The sequence below is a fragment of the Oncorhynchus keta genome, chromosome 35 (genome assembly GCF_023373465.1).
Source record: "Oncorhynchus keta strain PuntledgeMale-10-30-2019 chromosome 35, Oket_V2, whole genome shotgun sequence".
In the NCBI taxonomy this organism is placed as follows: domain Eukaryota; kingdom Metazoa; phylum Chordata; class Actinopteri; order Salmoniformes; family Salmonidae; genus Oncorhynchus; species Oncorhynchus keta.
Window position 1 is genome coordinate 66,603,867 of NC_068455.1, and position 16,321 is coordinate 66,620,187.

Sequence of the window (16,321 nt, forward strand, 5' to 3'; positions counted from 1 at the left end):
AACGACATGCGTGTGTCCATACAGATGTGGATGAGTGTGCACTGGGCTCAGACTGTGATGAACACTCCAGCTGTCAGAACACAGACGGCTCCTACGCCTGCACCTGTATCCACCCCTACAGCGGAGACGGAAAGAACTGCACAGGTAACACACACATACTGTAACCTACTCGAGGCCTGGACCACATACCACCTGAGCCAAAGGTTTTTCCCCGGTCAGTTCATGTGGTCAGGAAAATCACATTTCCCTAACAATTCCATTCTTCCTAGTTATGAGACAAGTTTCAGGACCTCTTCGCTACATTACTGTATAGCAATGCCTCTCGTGCCTTTTGCTTCATCATCATCAAACATCTACAGTTCACCTCTGCCAAATGTTTTCATCCATTCTTATCTGCTGGCACTTCAAGGTGCAGTAGCTACAGTATCAAACCTTTTTTCTCTGTATGTATGTTATCAATCTAGAACCAGTGAAGTGTGAGAACCCGGGGGCTCCAGAGTTTGGCTATAAGGACGGTATTAACTTCCTGATGGGAAGTGAGGTCGTGTTCACCTGCGAGGAAGGCTACGAGCTGATTGGCTCATCTCACGTCCTATGCCTGGAGACAGGAAGCTGGAATGGTGTTTTCCCGTACTGCAGAGGTATGGAGGACACCAACATGGTTATATGTAATATATGCTGTAGTGATAATGATAATCATGATATAATCATAATAATGTAATCATAATAATGATAATCATGATATGAGCATAATAATAATAATGATATATTCATAAAATGAATAATATTATAAAATAATCATAATCATAATTATTATCATCATAATATATGGCATGCCCTACTTAAGTGTTCTGCTTGGGTTTCTATATCATCTCAAAAAGAATCTTGTTTTCACATATTGCTTTGTTGTCACTATCAGTAGAGATCCAGCATTGTTATGTACGATATGTTAATTTTTCCAGAAATACCCAGTTTCATGACAGTCCATTTACATTTGAGTAATCTAGCACAACCCTCTTATCCATGAGGTACTTAGACAACTGTATAAATAGCACAATTATCCTCATTATGCTCATCACGCCTTCATAGCTCTCAGATCTGCCTAACCAAAGCCTTCAGTCACAGCGGTTATAATGGAGGCTTGATGTTGGGTAACGAGCAACAAATGCTAACTGTTTGTTTTTATCCTGAACACTCATACTCTCTCTCTCTCTCTGTCTCTCTCTCTCTGTCTCACTCTCTCTCGCTGTCTCGCTCTCGCTCTCTCTCACTCTCGCTCTCGCTCTCGTCTCACTCTCTCTTTCTCTCTCTCTCAAAATCAACTGGCATATAAATGTCCTGACCCTGTGTGTGTGTGTGTGTGTGTGTGTGTGTGTGTGTGTGTGTGTGTGTGTGTGTGTGTGTGTGTGTGTGTGTGTGTGTGTGTGTGTGTGTGTGTGTGTGTGTGTGTGTGTGTGTGTGTGTGTGTGTGTGTGTGTGTGTGTGTGTGTGTGTGTGTGTGTGTGTGTATATAATGGGTGATTATGTGCTGTGCAGCTGGCTCTTTGTCTGCCCTGTACTGTTGAAACAGAATCTTTCTACTGCACTGTTGGCAGGGCCGGCTGAAAGGCCTCTGGACCGGGTCGCTGGCCACTGGATCTATCCCTTACCCACACTGGTTCTGGATCTATCCCTTACCCACACTGGTTCTGGATCTATCCCTTACCCACACTGGTTCTGGATCTATCCCTTACCCACACTGGTTCTGGATCTATCCCTTACCCACACTGGTTCTGGATCTATCCCTTACCCACACTGGTTCTGGATCTATCCCTTACCCACACTGGTTCTGGATCTATCCCTTACCCACACTGGTTCTGGATCTATCCCTTACCCACACTGGTTCTGGATCTATCCCTACCCACACTGGTTCTGGATCTATCCCTTACCCACACTGGTTCTGGATCTATCCCTTACCCACACTGGTTCTGGATCTATCCCTTACCCACACTGGTTCTGGATCTATCCCTTACCCACACTGGTTCTGGATCTATCCCTTACCCACACTGGTTCTGGATCTATCCCTTACCCACACTGGTTCTGGATCTATCCCTTACCCACACTGGTTCTGGATCTATCCCTAACCCACACTGGTTCTGGATCTATCCCTAACCCACACTGGCTCTGGATCTATCCCTTACCCACACTGGTTCTGGATCTATCCCTTACCCACACTGGTTCTGGATCTATCCCTTACCCACACTGGTTCTGGATCTATCCCTTACCCACACTGGTTCTGGATCTATCCCTTACCCACACTGGTTCTGGATCTATCCCTTACCCACACTGGTTCTGGATCTATCCCTTACCCACACTGGTTCTGGATCTATCCCTTACCCACACTGGTTCTGGATCTATCCCTTACCCACACTGGCTCTGGATCTATCCCTTACCCACACTGGCCACTGGATCTATCCCTTACCCACACTGGTTCTGGATCTATCCCTTACCCACACTGGTTCTGGATCTATCCCTTACCCACACTGGTTCTGGATCTATCCCTTACCCACACTGGCTCTGGATCTATCCCTTACCCACACTGGTTCTGGATCTATCCCTTACCCACACTGGTTCTGGATCTATCCCTTACCCACACTGGTTCTGGATCTATCCCTTACCCACACTGGTTCTGGATCTATCCCTTACCCACACTGGTTCTGGATCTATCCCTTACCCACACTGGTTCTGGATCTATCCCTTACCCACACTGGTTCTGGATCTATCCCTTACCCACACTGGTTCTGGATCTATCCCTTACCCACACTGGTTCTGGATCTATCCCTTACCCACACTGGTTCTGGATCTATCCCTTACCCACACTGGTTCTGGATCTATCCCTTACCCACACTGGTTCTGGATCTATCCCTTACCCACACTGGTTCTGGATCTATCCCTTACCCACACTGGTTCTGGATCTATCCCTTACCCACACTGGTTCTGGATCTATCCCTTACCCACACTGGTTCTGGATCTATCCCTTACCCACACTGGTTCTGGATCTATCCCTTACCCACACTGGTTCTGGATCTGTCCCTTACCCACACTGGTTCTGGATCTATCCCTTACCCACACTGGTTCTGGATCTATCCCTTACCCACACTGGTTCTGGATCTATCCCTTACCCACACTGGTTCTGGATCTATCCCTTACCCACACTGGTTCTGGATCTATCCCTTACCCACACTGGTTCTGGATCTATCCCTTACCCACACTGGTTCTGGATCTATCCCTTACCCACACTGGTTCTGGATCTATCCCTTACCCACACTGGTTCTGGATCTATCCCTTACCCACACTGGTTCTGGATCTATCCCTAACCCACACTGGTTCTGGATCTATCCTTAACCCACACTGGCTCTGGATCTATCCCTAACCCACACTGGTTCTGGATCCATTCCTAACCCACACTTGTTCTGGATCTATCCCTAACCCACACTGGATCTATCCCTAACCCACACTGGCTCTGGATCTAACCCTAACCCACACTGGTTCTGGATCTATCCCTTACCCACACTGGTTCTGGATCTATCCCTTACCCACACTGGTTCTGGATCTATCCCTTACCCACACTGGTTCTGGATCTATCCCTTACCCACACTGGTTCTGGATCTATCCCTTACCCACACTGGTTCTGGATCTGTCCCTTACCCACACTGGTTCTGGATCTATCCCTTACCCACACTGGTTCTGGATCTATCCCTTACCCACACTGGTTCTGGATCTATCCCTTACCCACACTGGTTCTGGATCTATCCCTTACCCACACTGGTTCTGGATCTGTCCCTTACCCACACTGGTTCTGGATCTATCCCTTACCCACACTGGTTCTGGATCTATCCCTTACCCACACTGGTTCTGGATCTATCCCTTACCCACACTGGTTCTGGATCTATCCCTTACCCACACTGGTTCTGGATCTATCCCTTACCCACACTGGTTCTGGATCTATCCCTTACCCACACTGGTTCTGGATCTGTCCCTTACCCACACTGGTTCTGGATCTGTCCCTTACCCACACTGGTTCTGGATCTATCCCTTACCCACACTGGTTCTGGATCTGTCCCTTACCCACACTGGTTCTGGATCTATCCCTTACCCACACTGGTTCTGGATCTATCCCTTACCCACACTGGTTCTGGATCTATCCCTTACCCACACTGGTTCTGGATCTATCCCTTACCCACACTGGTTCTGGATCTATCCCTTACCCACACTGGTTCTGGATCTATCCCTTACCCACACTGGTTCTGGATCTATCCCTTACCCACACTGGTTCTGGATCTATCCCTAACCCACACTGGTTCTGGATCTATCCTTAACCCACACTGGCTCTGGATCTATCCCTAACCCACACTGGTTCTGGATCTATCCCTAACCCACACTTGTTCTGGATCTATCCCTAACCCACACTGGATCTATCCCTAACCCACACTGGCTCTGGATCTAACCCTAACCCACACTGGTTCTGGATCTATCCCTAACCCACACTGGATCTATCCCTAACCCACACTGGCTCTGGATCTATCCCTAACCCACACTGGATCTATCCCTAACCCACACTGGATCTATCCCTAACCCACACTGGATCTATCCCTAACCCACACTGGATCTATCCCTAACCCACACTGGATCTATCCCTAACCCACACTTGCAGTCTTATGAAAGCCTTGCAGGGGAACCTAGCCTGAGTGCCAGTCTGTTTGTGCTATCATGCATGGTTTGGCATGACAAGCGGTTGGCATGATAGCACTTAACCCCCCACAACAACAGCTCCCCGGGCACACAGTGTGGCAACCCCCTGTGCCTCTCCCCCAAAATTGTGTGGAGGGGTTGGGTTAAAAGAGGAAGTAACATTTCGGTTAGACCTTGTGCGCAATTGACCAATTAAGTGATGTTAATAAATATTATGGATAGATACATGTCAGTATATGGACAACGACTCCCATTGGTAGGACGGAGAGACATGTATCTTGTCAGTATATCAATAATCTTTGATTAAGATCACTTAATCAAACGAGGCTAAGAACCTTCTGGAAGGAGTTTGCTAGAACTGATCAGCCCTACATGGTATTGTGTTGTTCTTCAGCCCTCTCGTGTGGAAGGCCCTCTGTCCCAGAGAATGCTGTGATGAAGGGCACCAACTTCACGTTTAGAAGCAAGGTGACTTTCAGGTACCACCATCAGCCATTTACAACAAGTGTAACGCTTACAAAGTATACCATTTAGACATAACAACAGTATGAATTTGCTGTTGCATTGAGATAATATTGTTGCATTGAGATAATGCTGTTGCATTGAGATAATGCTGTTGCATTGAGATAATGCTGTTGCATTGAGATAATAGCATTGAGATAATGCTGTTGCATTGAGATAATGCATTGAGATAATATTGTTGCATTGAGATAATATTGTTGCATTGAGATAATGCTGTTGCATTGAGATAATGCTGTTGCATTGAGATAATGCTGTTGCATTGAGATGATGCTGTTGCATTAAACGTTAAGTGAGATAAAATAGCTTCTCCTCTTTATTTTCTCTTTCCAATTGAGATATCGTATTGCAGAGGTATTCAACTCTCACCCTACGAGGTCTGGAGCCTGCTGGTTTTCTGTTCTACCTGATAATTAAGTGCACACACCTGGTGTCCCAGGTCTAAATCAGTTCCTGGTTAGAGGGGAACAATGACAAAACACAGTGACACTGGCTTCAAGGTCCAGAGTTGAGTTTGAGGGCTGTCTAGTGTATAATATACAGTATATTACAGTAAGTAAAGATACCAACAAACACATGTATATAACGGGAGTTAAGCTGATAGATAGTTGCTGAAATGAAACCTCTATTTATATTGCCACATCTCCCATATTCCCCCATTATGAATGTACGTATACTATTCCCTTTCATCCACTCCAGCTGTGTTAAGGGGTTCGTCCCAGGTGATCCCTATGAGATCCAGTGTCAGGCCAATCTGAAGTGGAGCAGTGCGCCCCCTGTCTGTCAGCCAGTCACCTGCGGGGAACCTCCACACGTAGACAACGCAGATTTCACCCTCAAAGGGAAAACCTACCTGTCTACAGTGATCTACAGCTGTGCAGAGGGATACAGGTTAGGATGGAATGTCTGTCCTGGTTTGTCATTTCTGTTCTTATATCCACGTAGTGTCTCAGTGTTGGAGTGCTGATCTAGGATCAGGCCCCTCCCCCCCAACTGTCCATATAATCATATTAATTATGCTCTAAAAGGTCGAAACTGATTCTAGACCAGCAGTCCCAGGTCGTATAGGTCGTATAAGGGGTTCATAAATGGACAAGATCCATTTACATCTAAAATAATAAGACGTTCATTAATCAATAGATTGAAGCGCCTGCCTGGATGCAATGACTTTGAAAGTGGTAGCTAGTAATATATGATAGTAATAATTGGCTGTTGTTTCATACTGCTTTACGGGGAATGTAAAGCTAAGCAACAACATGTATTCAATCCACAATGCTGAACATGTGCATGTAACATAGAAACATCTCGATTTTAAATATTTTGATCTTGAACAATGTTTATTTGATCTATGGTCAGCGCCATCTTAAATTGCCTACCAGTGACGCGACAATGGCAATATGGCAATTTATAGACACAGTTAGCTGGCGTTCTAAAGCCTAGTGTTTCCCTTAAAAGTGTTGTGAGTGTATGTGTATAAGTATTACACAGTGTGTGTGCAAAAGGCATTCGTGTGTTAAATGCCCAGTGCAGTCAAAATAATATTTTTTCCCTATGTTTTGTATCATATTGTACAACAGCTAACAAAACGAACACTGTAAAAGTGTGAAAAAATGTCATCAGTGCTATTTCCTAATAGTTGCTGGTTGAAATTATAATCTACACAGCACTTTCTAATCAGCAGGTTTGCATGGGCGGGAGATTAGGTTTTCCATGGTGACATCACCATGTGGTAAATTTCTAGCAAAATTCTTGCTTGTATTTTTTGTTGTTGTTGCAAAAAACAAACAATTTGCCCGTTTTAATGGACAGTCGATTACAGTAAGGTAATAATTGTTATCCAGAAATGATTTGATATTGATATAAAAACTACTGCTTTGGCCCTTTAAGACTGCAGGGCTCTGAGGAGGTGGTGTGTGAGGCGTCAGGAGAGTGGAGCAGCCCTGCCCCTCTCTGCGCCAGTGTCCACTGTGGAGACCCCCCCGCTCTCCGGGACTCAGTGACCATGGGGGACGAACACACCCTGGGCAACAAGGTGCACTACGTCTGCAAAGAAGGGTAAATACTGTCAACTATGTTTCCTTAGTTATACGTTATCAGCGTGTTAACTCAATTGAGGCCTTACCACACATTTGTAAGAGACCTGACTGGACAAGACTACCTCAATGTTAGCATTATAGTTATTATCATTAAAGTCAAGTAGTAGTTTATGTAGTTATAGTACAGTAGTAATGGTGTGTATATATATGATTGTGTATGTTTACTTTTTGTTACATTGTTTAGATGTATTACCTCCTGCCCTGATCTTCATTGATTGGCTCGGTGTCCCCACAGCTACACTCTGATTGGACTAGAGTCCAGAGAGTGCCTGTCGACTGGCCAATGGAGTCCCACTTCCGCTCAGTGTGTCCCCCGCTCCTGTGGCCCTCCCCCTTCCATAGACCACGCCCTTGCTGTCGCCGGCCACCAGCTGTTTGGCGACACGGCCAACTACTTCTGCACGGACGGCTACACCGCTGGCAACAACTCCAAGGTTATTCATCTATTTTATTGCCCTTCATTTTTAAAATGTCTTTCATGTTGTTGTTTTAAAGTAAAGTGTGTTGCGATTCTAAACGCAAAGTTAAATAAAGCTTGATTTGATTTAAAGGTGGTCTGCAATGCCCAGGGATTGTGGGCGCCCCCCGAAGGCCAGGAGGCCCCTCGTTGTATCGCCACCTTCTGCCAGCGCCCACCTGACCTGCCCCATGCCATCTTGGACTCGGTCAACAAACCCAAGTACGCCAGCAACACAGAGCTCAACTACAAATGCGAAGAGGGCTTCATCCTCAACACGACCGCCAAATTGAAATGCATGATGGGAGGGGAGTGGACGCCCTCACCATACGAAGTGGGTTGCGTGCCGGTGCGTTGCTCCAAACCGGTGGGCATCGAGAAGGGGTATGTGAGTGGGACCAACTATAGTTTTGGAGCGATGGTGGCTTATAGCTGTGATAAGGGTTTCCTGATCCAAGGGGAGAAGAGGAGGACATGTGAGGCCAATGGAAAGTGGGGTGGGGTCCTGCCTGTCTGCCAGCCTGTCTCCTGCCCGTCCCCACCGTCACTCGAGAATGGATTCATCCAGGTATGTTGTTCCTCTGCTCAAATTCATGTCAAGGCTCAATGTAACAAGATGTAGAAAAAAATGTACTTTATTCAATACAAACAGAAACATTGTACATTTTGCAAATCCCATAAGTGATTCGAAATAACTAAAAGGTCCATTTCAGAGTTCCCACTCATTCCTGTGCTTGGTCATCTTATTCGATCATAGAGAAACAACAAGTTACATTCTTTCTGGCAAGATATCACGTGTCATCTCAGTCAGAACACAGTGTACTCTGTATCATAAAACCTCTTATTTTGTGTTCCAACCCACAGAACAAAGGTAATTTCATCTTCAACAGCAAGGTGACATATGCGTGCGCCGACGGCTACCGACTGACCGGCCATCCGGAGAGAGTGTGCCAGGCCAACCGCCAGTGGTCCAACGGCGACCCGCCCGTCTGCCACATCCTGACCTGCGACCCCCCGCCCATCATCCTACATGGCCAATACCGTGGCTCCGTTGGCTCCGTCTTCGAGGTGGGCCACAAGGTTGAGTACGTCTGCGACGAAGGCTACGAGCTAACCGGAGATGCTGTGTGGATGTGTCTGAAGTACGGCAAGTGGGACAAGTCAAGTCATCCACGCTGCTCGCTGGTCCATTGCCCAGAACCGCCCCTAGATGAGAACCACCTGGTTCTACGTAGTTTGGACTCTGGAATCGTGGAACTGTCCTGCGAGGATGGCTATGTTCTCCACGGCGCCCGGACCCTCCGCTGCACCCTCGCACAGGAGTGGAACGACACCTTCCCTGTCTGCAAGCAGGTGTTTTGCGGTCCTCCGCCCGAGGTGGCATTTGGTGACCCGTCATCGGCACCGTTGTCTGCTCCATCCTATTTCGGCTCGGTGGTGAGCTACTCCTGCATGGACGGATTTACTCTGAGGAAGGAAGGGTCTGTGACATGCCAGGCAGATGGATATTGGAGCAGTCCTGTCCCAGAGTGCATCCCAGTAGAGTGTCCCCAACCTGTAGAGATAGCTAACGGCATAGTGGACGTTCAGGGACTGATGTACCTCAGCACGGCTCTCTACAGCTGTAAACCTGGGTATAGCTTGGTTGGTAACGCTACGGTACTCTGTGGTGAAAGTGGGCTCTGGATCGGAGGTGTACCTTCCTGTCAACCAATCGAGTGCCCCGTCCCGAAAGAGATACCCAATGGGAAGGTGGCATATACCAAACTCCAGTTCAACCACGTGGTCAACTTCTCCTGTCACCGCGGTTACCGTCTACATGGTCCCGAGACGCTGAAGTGTCTAGCGAACGGGGAGTGGGACCAGGGGACGCCCGTGTGCGTCCAGATCTACTGCGCTCCACCGAACCCCATAGACAACGGCTTTGTGGAGGGTCTCGACCACAAGTTCGGCGTCACCATCTTCTACAGCTGTTTCCCCGGCTTCCAATTGGTCGGTCAGAACCACCTGACCTGTGAGGAGTTTGGTTGGTCCAGTTCCGTCCCAGTCTGCATCCCCTCTGACTGCGGCCTTCCCCCTCATATCGACTTCGGTGAGTATTCGAGGCTCTTGGATCCGAATGCGGAGTTAGCCGGGAGGGACGCTGCTATAACGTCCAGGCCTATAGGTGGTGCTACAGTGCCATTATCACCCATGGATATGAGCTTCCTGCATGGGACTGTAATAGTGTACCGCTGCCATAAGAGCTATGAGCTTACAACCTCTACTGCCCTAGTGTGCCTGGAGGAGGGGAGGTGGAACGGGACAGCTCCCATGTGTGTTCCTGCCGAGTGTGAGGATCCGCCAAGCCCGGACCACGGTTCTGCGAATGTCACAGACACATCCCTGGGTAGCCTGGTGAAGTACAGCTGTGAGGAGGGCTACGAGTTAGAGGGGGAGTCAGTCAGACAGTGTGTGGCGGGCCGACAGTGGAGCGACGTACCGCCTGTCTGCCGACCTATATCCTGCGGTGACCCGGGCGACATCGATAACGGCTCGGCCGAGGGAGACTCCTTCCTGTATCTGGAGGTGTTGCGTTACGAGTGCAGTTCCGGGTTCATCCTGAAGGGCGGTGACACCAGGACCTGTAAGGCAGATGGGAAGTGGGATGCTGAGAAGCCTTGGTGTGAGCCTATCTCCTGTGGCTCTCCCGTCGTTCCTCGTGATGTCACTGTGACAGGGAAGGAATATACGTTTAACAAACATGTAGCGCTGAGCTGTAAGTCCGGCTTGCTCCTACAAGGCCCCTCTGTTAGTGTCTGTCAGGCTGATGGTACCTGGAGTCATGGGTCGCCTGAGTGCCATCCAGCCCACTGCGGTAGACCAGTATCCATCCCGAACGGTCGAGTCCTGGGCTCTGACTTTGGCTACAGCCGTGAGGTGTGGTATGAGTGTGAGGAGGGGTACATCCTCAGCGGTGGAGAACCCAAGCGGATGTGTCGAGGGGACGGACTCTGGGGGGAAGGACCCACCCCTCGCTGTGACATCATCGCCTGTGACCCGCCGCAGGACATCAGCCACGGTTACCTCAACGGCTCCAGCTTTCACTATGATGATGTCGTGGAGTATGTGTGTTTCGACGGGTATGAGGTCTTCGGTGACCCCGTCTTACGCTGTTCCGCCCAAGGCCATTGGGTCGGGACGGTACCGGAGTGCCGCACCTGCGTCTGCACCCCTCCAGTGTTAAAATACGGGGTGGTGCTGGGGCACGACCACGCCTGCGGCGACCGCGTCTTCTTCCTCTGCGACGAGGGATATAAGGTCCTGGGGCCGGCGGCTGCAACTTGTGAGAAGGGCGGGGTGTGGAGCCCGGGTGTTCCTGTGTGTGGCCGGGGTAGGTGCATGGCTGCCCCGCCTGCAGTACCCCATGCTGTCCTGCAGGGCGCCAGCGCCACTGTCCCAGACACAGTTACCTACAGGTGCAGGCCGGGTTACCAGATGAAGGGGTCCTACCCCCATGTTACCTGTGGCAGGGAGGGCAGGTGGGGCGAGGTGAGGATCAGCTGTGAGCCCATCTCCTGTGGAGAGCCAACTGCTAAACAACATGCCCACATGGTGGGAGAGATGTTCACCTTCGGAAGCCAGATCCAATATAGGTGAATTTGAACTTCTGTATCTTTCAGAGTTAAAACCTCTTCGTTCATATAGGTGTTAGAGAAGTTATATTCAAGTAGATAGTATGATATTTATTATCCCTCTTTCTCTCCCTCTCCCCGCCCCTCTTTCTCGCTCTCTCTCACATCCTCTCTCCCTCATTCTCGTTCTCTTCCTGTCTCTCTCCCTCCCTCACCGACATCGCCCATTTCTTTCTCTCTCTCTCCCTCTCTCTCTCTCTCCCTCCCCTCTCTCTCTCTCTCTCTCTCTCTCTCTCTCTCTCTCTCTCTCTCTCTCTCTCTAGGTGTGATGAGGGATATGAGCTGACCAGCCAGTCTGACTCTCTGACCTGTCAGTATGACGGCACCTGGTCTAAACACATCATCAGGTGCCGCCCCGCCCCATGTCTGCTCCCTGCCAACCTCACCACCCACGTCCTGGTCACGGGGGAGGACCTCACCCCTGTAGGGGGGGCAGTCACCTTCTCCTGCCCACCTGGGTTCCTCCTGCAGGGGCCAGGCCTGGCAGAGTGTCTGGTAAGACTGTTTTAATGCACTGAAAACATGAAGAGATGATTTACACCCAATTTACATCCACTCAAGTGTCGACATGGTCAATGTGTTGCGATGGTCAGTGATGCTGGATAACATTTTAATATAATATACACTGAGTGCACAAAACATTAGCAGCCCCTTTTGCCCTCAAATCAGCCTCAATTCGATGGGGAATGGACTCAAGGTGTCGAAAGTGTTCCACAGGGATGCTGGTTCATGTTGACTCCAATGCTTCCTTCGGTTGTGTCAACTTGGCTGGATGTCCTTTGGGTGGTGGACCATTCTTGATACACATAGGAAACTGTTGAGCATTTAAAAACCCAGCAGCGTTGCAGTTCTTGACACTCAAACCGGTGCGCTGACACCTACTACTATACCCCGTTCAAAGGCACTTCAATATGTTGTCCTGCCCATTCACCCTCTGAATGTCACACATACACAATCCATGTCTCAATTGTCTCAAGGCTTAAAAATCCTTCTTTAACTTGTCTCCTCCCCTTCATCTACACTGATTGAAGTGGATTTAACAAGTGACATCAATAAGGGATCATACATTTCACGCGGATTCACCTGGTCAGTCTATGTCATGGAAAGAGCAGGTGTTCCTAATGATTTGTACACTCAGTGTGTATTGTGTTCAACAATACACACAACTTTCTCATTTCTACTTTTTTTTACTCTAGACAGCTCTCTGGTCCGTAATCACATTTCTCTCAATCCTTCCTCTGTTCATTCTGGCTTTTCATCATTTACATTTTAGTCGTTTAGAATCTAGCGCGATTTACAGATCCACCATTCACAGATGTTTACTGAACATGAATTAATGTCATGATTATTAACTCATTCTGTTGTTGTAGCTGGGTGGTAGCTGGTCTCCAGGCCTCTCCTCCGTCTCCTGTGTTCTGGTGGTTTGTGAGAAACCTCCTCCTCTTCCTCATGGTATCTCTAAGGGGGACAGTTACAGCTATGGAGACATCGTCTTGTACATCTGCCTGTCTGGGTTTGAGATGAAGGTAATGTCTGATACAAAATTATATTATTACAATATTTATATTACAATATTATTACAGAACAGAGAAAATATAGACAATTTAGCTTGAATTTCAAATAAAATACAATTTTATTTGTCATATGCGCCAAATACAACAGATGTACTGTAGACCTTACCATGAAATGCTTACTGACAAGCCTTTAACCAACAATGCAGTTCAATAAATAGTTAAGAGTTAAATATTTACTAAATAAACTAAATTGAAAATAAATCAAATCAAAAAGTAACACCAGAAAATTACATAAAAATATTGAGGTATATACAGGGCGTACCAGTACCGAGTCAATGTGCAGGGGTATAGGTTAGTCAAGATAATTTGTAAAGTGACTATGCATAGATAATAAACAGCGAGTAGCAGCATTGTAAAAACAGATGGGGGAGGTTAATGTAAACAGTCCGGGTGGCCATTTGATGAATTGTTCAGCAGTCTTATGGCTTGGGGGTACAAGCTGCTAAGGAGCCTTTTTGTGCAAAACCTCATTGATCATAATATTTTGCGTGCATGGAATTGAGTGCATGGAATTTTTCAAATTGCTACAGTGAGAAATCAAATAAATTCTACTTTCACTCTTACTTTGGGTGAAAAGTAATCTGCTAATGCCTAGGCTAATGTTCCATTACTGGAAATAACATGATGCAATTTCCTATAAAATGGTGGGTCATAATGTTAGCAGAGAAAACTGAGTCACTGTGAGAGAAAGCTGAGTCACTGTGAGAGAAAGCTGAGTCACTGTGAGAGAAAGCTGAGTCACTGTATGTTTACAGAGAGATTCACAATGCCCAGTGTCTATTTGGTGTAGACAGTATGTCTTCAGTGTTTAATACTGTGACTCACCTTGTTACAGGGAGACTCTGTGCAAACCTGTCAAGGAGATAGAACATGGAATGGGGCTCAGCCTACCTGTGTCGGTAAGCGTGTTTGCGTTTGAGCACACGTCCAATCTGTTCATTCATGCAATGCTTATGAACCCCATTTAACTCCAGTTTCCTTCTTCCATCTTGTGCGTCCTCAGCTGTGTCGTGTGGTCCACCTCCCTCAGTGGAGAATGCAGAGTTACAGGCATCAGGGGAGACGTACCAGAGCAACGTCAGCTATGTTTGCAACCCTGGCCTACATCTAATTGGTGCACAGAACCTCACCTGTTTGGCCAACGGAACATGGAGTTTGCCTGCACCAACGTGTGAAGGTATGAGTTATTCCTACTTCATCGTATTGTCCACAGTCTGTATCTGTTCAAATGTCTCCTAAGCAATGGTTTTGGAAATGTTTGACAAGGCAACTTGAAATGTGAAGCATGGAAAATCAAGGTTCTTTATTACCCTCCCCTCTCTCTCTTTCTCCATCTTTCTCTCCCTCTTCCTCTCTCCCCTCTCCCTCTATACCTCTCTCTCCTTCTCCCACTCTCCCTCTCAGTTGGCCAGGGTTGTAACATCCCCAAGGAGTTGTTGAATGGCAGGGTGCAGGAGCAGAGCCTGACCACCGGGCGTGCTGTAGCGTTTCAGTGTGATAAAGGCTACGCCCTACAGGGGGATGCTCTGGTGGCGTGTATGGGCGATGGGACATGGAGCTCCATCTTCCCCTTCTGTCAACGTAAGACTCTGAGACAAACATGAATGTGTTCGAATCTCTTCTTTTTCTTCTTGCTTCATAGAATCAGGGCAGGAGTTTTTCTTGGTCAAGTCACATGACTGAAAATAGGGTCCAGTTTTTCCTGGTGAGATCACATGGTCAGGGAAACCTCCTGACAGAATAAAAGAGACAGCTGATGGTTTTATCTTATTCATTTAGCTCAGGCTCTGTACATACTAGTGGTTTGCACCCAATCTACACTGAGAACAAACCAGAGAAAACCAAAAGTATTTCCACACCTCACATTCTTTAGGGGTTTGGACATCAGCTTTGCACAACAGACCACACAGGGTGGGGAGGGTTGACAAACACACGCACAGCACACACACACACACACACACACACACACACACACACACACACACACACACACACACACACACACACACACACACACACACACACACACACACACACACACACAGAGGAAGGGGAGGGTTGACAAACACACACACACATACCACACCACAGAGGGAGGGAAGGGAGCGCCAACACACACACACACACACACACACACACACACACACACACACACACACACACACACACACACACACACACACACACACACACACACACACACACACACACACACACACACACACACACACACACACACCACAGAGGGAGGGGAGGGAGGGCCGACACAGAATGCCTGTAATACTTTGCAACGTCAACACTGTTTGACAGGCAGTTTCAAAACTGTAGCCAATGCCCTAAAAGTAATTTGATTAAGGCTGTTTACACAGGCAGACAAATTCTGATATTTTGTCCACTAATTGGTCTTTTGACCAATCACATCAGATCTTTTAACATCAGATTGTTTTCAAGACCCTTCATTGAAGAAACGACCAAATAAAATCTAATTTGATTTGTCACATCCACATGGTATATGTGCAAATTTTAATGCGAGTGTAGAGAAATGCTTGTGCTTCTAGTTCCGACAATGCAGTAATAACCAACGAGTAATCTAACCTAACAATTTCACAACAGCTACCTTTTACACACAAGTGTAAAATAATTAATAAGAATATGTACATAAAAAGAAAAATATATGAATAAGTGATGGTATAGAATGGCACAGGCAAGATGCAGTGGATGGTATAGAGTACAGTATATACATATGAGATGAGTAATGTAGGGTATGTAAACATGATATGAAGTGCCATCGATGTGTCTGCTCGGGGGGATATATGCGGCTGTGATTATAATTGAAGAGAATTCTCTAGGTAGGTAACGCAGTCGGCATTTGATTGTGAGAAATTCTAAGTCAGGTGAACAGAAGGACTTGAGTTCCTGTATGTTGTTATGATCACACCATGACTCATTAATCATAAGGCATACCCCCCCGCCCTTCTTCTTACCAGAAAGATGCTTGTTTTCTGCCTGTGTAAACGCAGTATAAGAGCACTGATGGCTGATTAAGGTTAAATGAAATGACAGCCTGACCTGGTGTATCTAAGCTCCTTAGATTAGGTTTCTTTGACACGATCATTAGGCAAGTTTCCAGGTTTATTAGAGAAAAGCTATGTAGCAACAAAAAAACTTTGCGACATGTGTAATGGAAATGGCCGCTATCGAATACATTTAATAAAGATCGTTTTTATCCGTTCGACAGGGGTGGATTTGCATGTTGTCTAATTTTCTTTA

General features: G+C 47.2%; 1 protein-coding gene across 6 annotated transcripts in view; it reads left to right on the forward strand.

Annotated features, from left to right (window-relative positions):
- The window catches only part of LOC118369174 (sushi, von Willebrand factor type A, EGF and pentraxin domain-containing protein 1-like), a 173,158-nt gene that overhangs the window by 134,312 nt on the left and 22,525 nt on the right, over positions 1-16,321 (forward strand). For all 6 annotated transcript variants that reach the window (XM_052497342.1, XM_052497343.1, XM_052497346.1 and 3 more), the window contains exons 32-44: positions 25-144; positions 465-641; positions 5,126-5,210; positions 5,950-6,141; positions 7,138-7,305; positions 7,582-7,780; positions 7,898-8,371; positions 8,668-11,438; positions 11,741-11,972; positions 12,848-13,003; positions 13,887-13,950; positions 14,055-14,228; positions 14,456-14,632. In XM_052497342.1, coding sequence (XP_052353302.1) covers positions 25-144; positions 465-641; positions 5,126-5,210; positions 5,950-6,141; positions 7,138-7,305; positions 7,582-7,780; positions 7,898-8,371; positions 8,668-11,438; positions 11,741-11,972; positions 12,848-13,003; positions 13,887-13,950; positions 14,055-14,228; positions 14,456-14,632 — 4,989 coding nt within the window. The remainder of the gene's footprint in view (positions 1-24; positions 145-464; positions 642-5,125; positions 5,211-5,949; positions 6,142-7,137; positions 7,306-7,581; positions 7,781-7,897; positions 8,372-8,667; positions 11,439-11,740; positions 11,973-12,847; positions 13,004-13,886; positions 13,951-14,054; positions 14,229-14,455; positions 14,633-16,321) is intronic.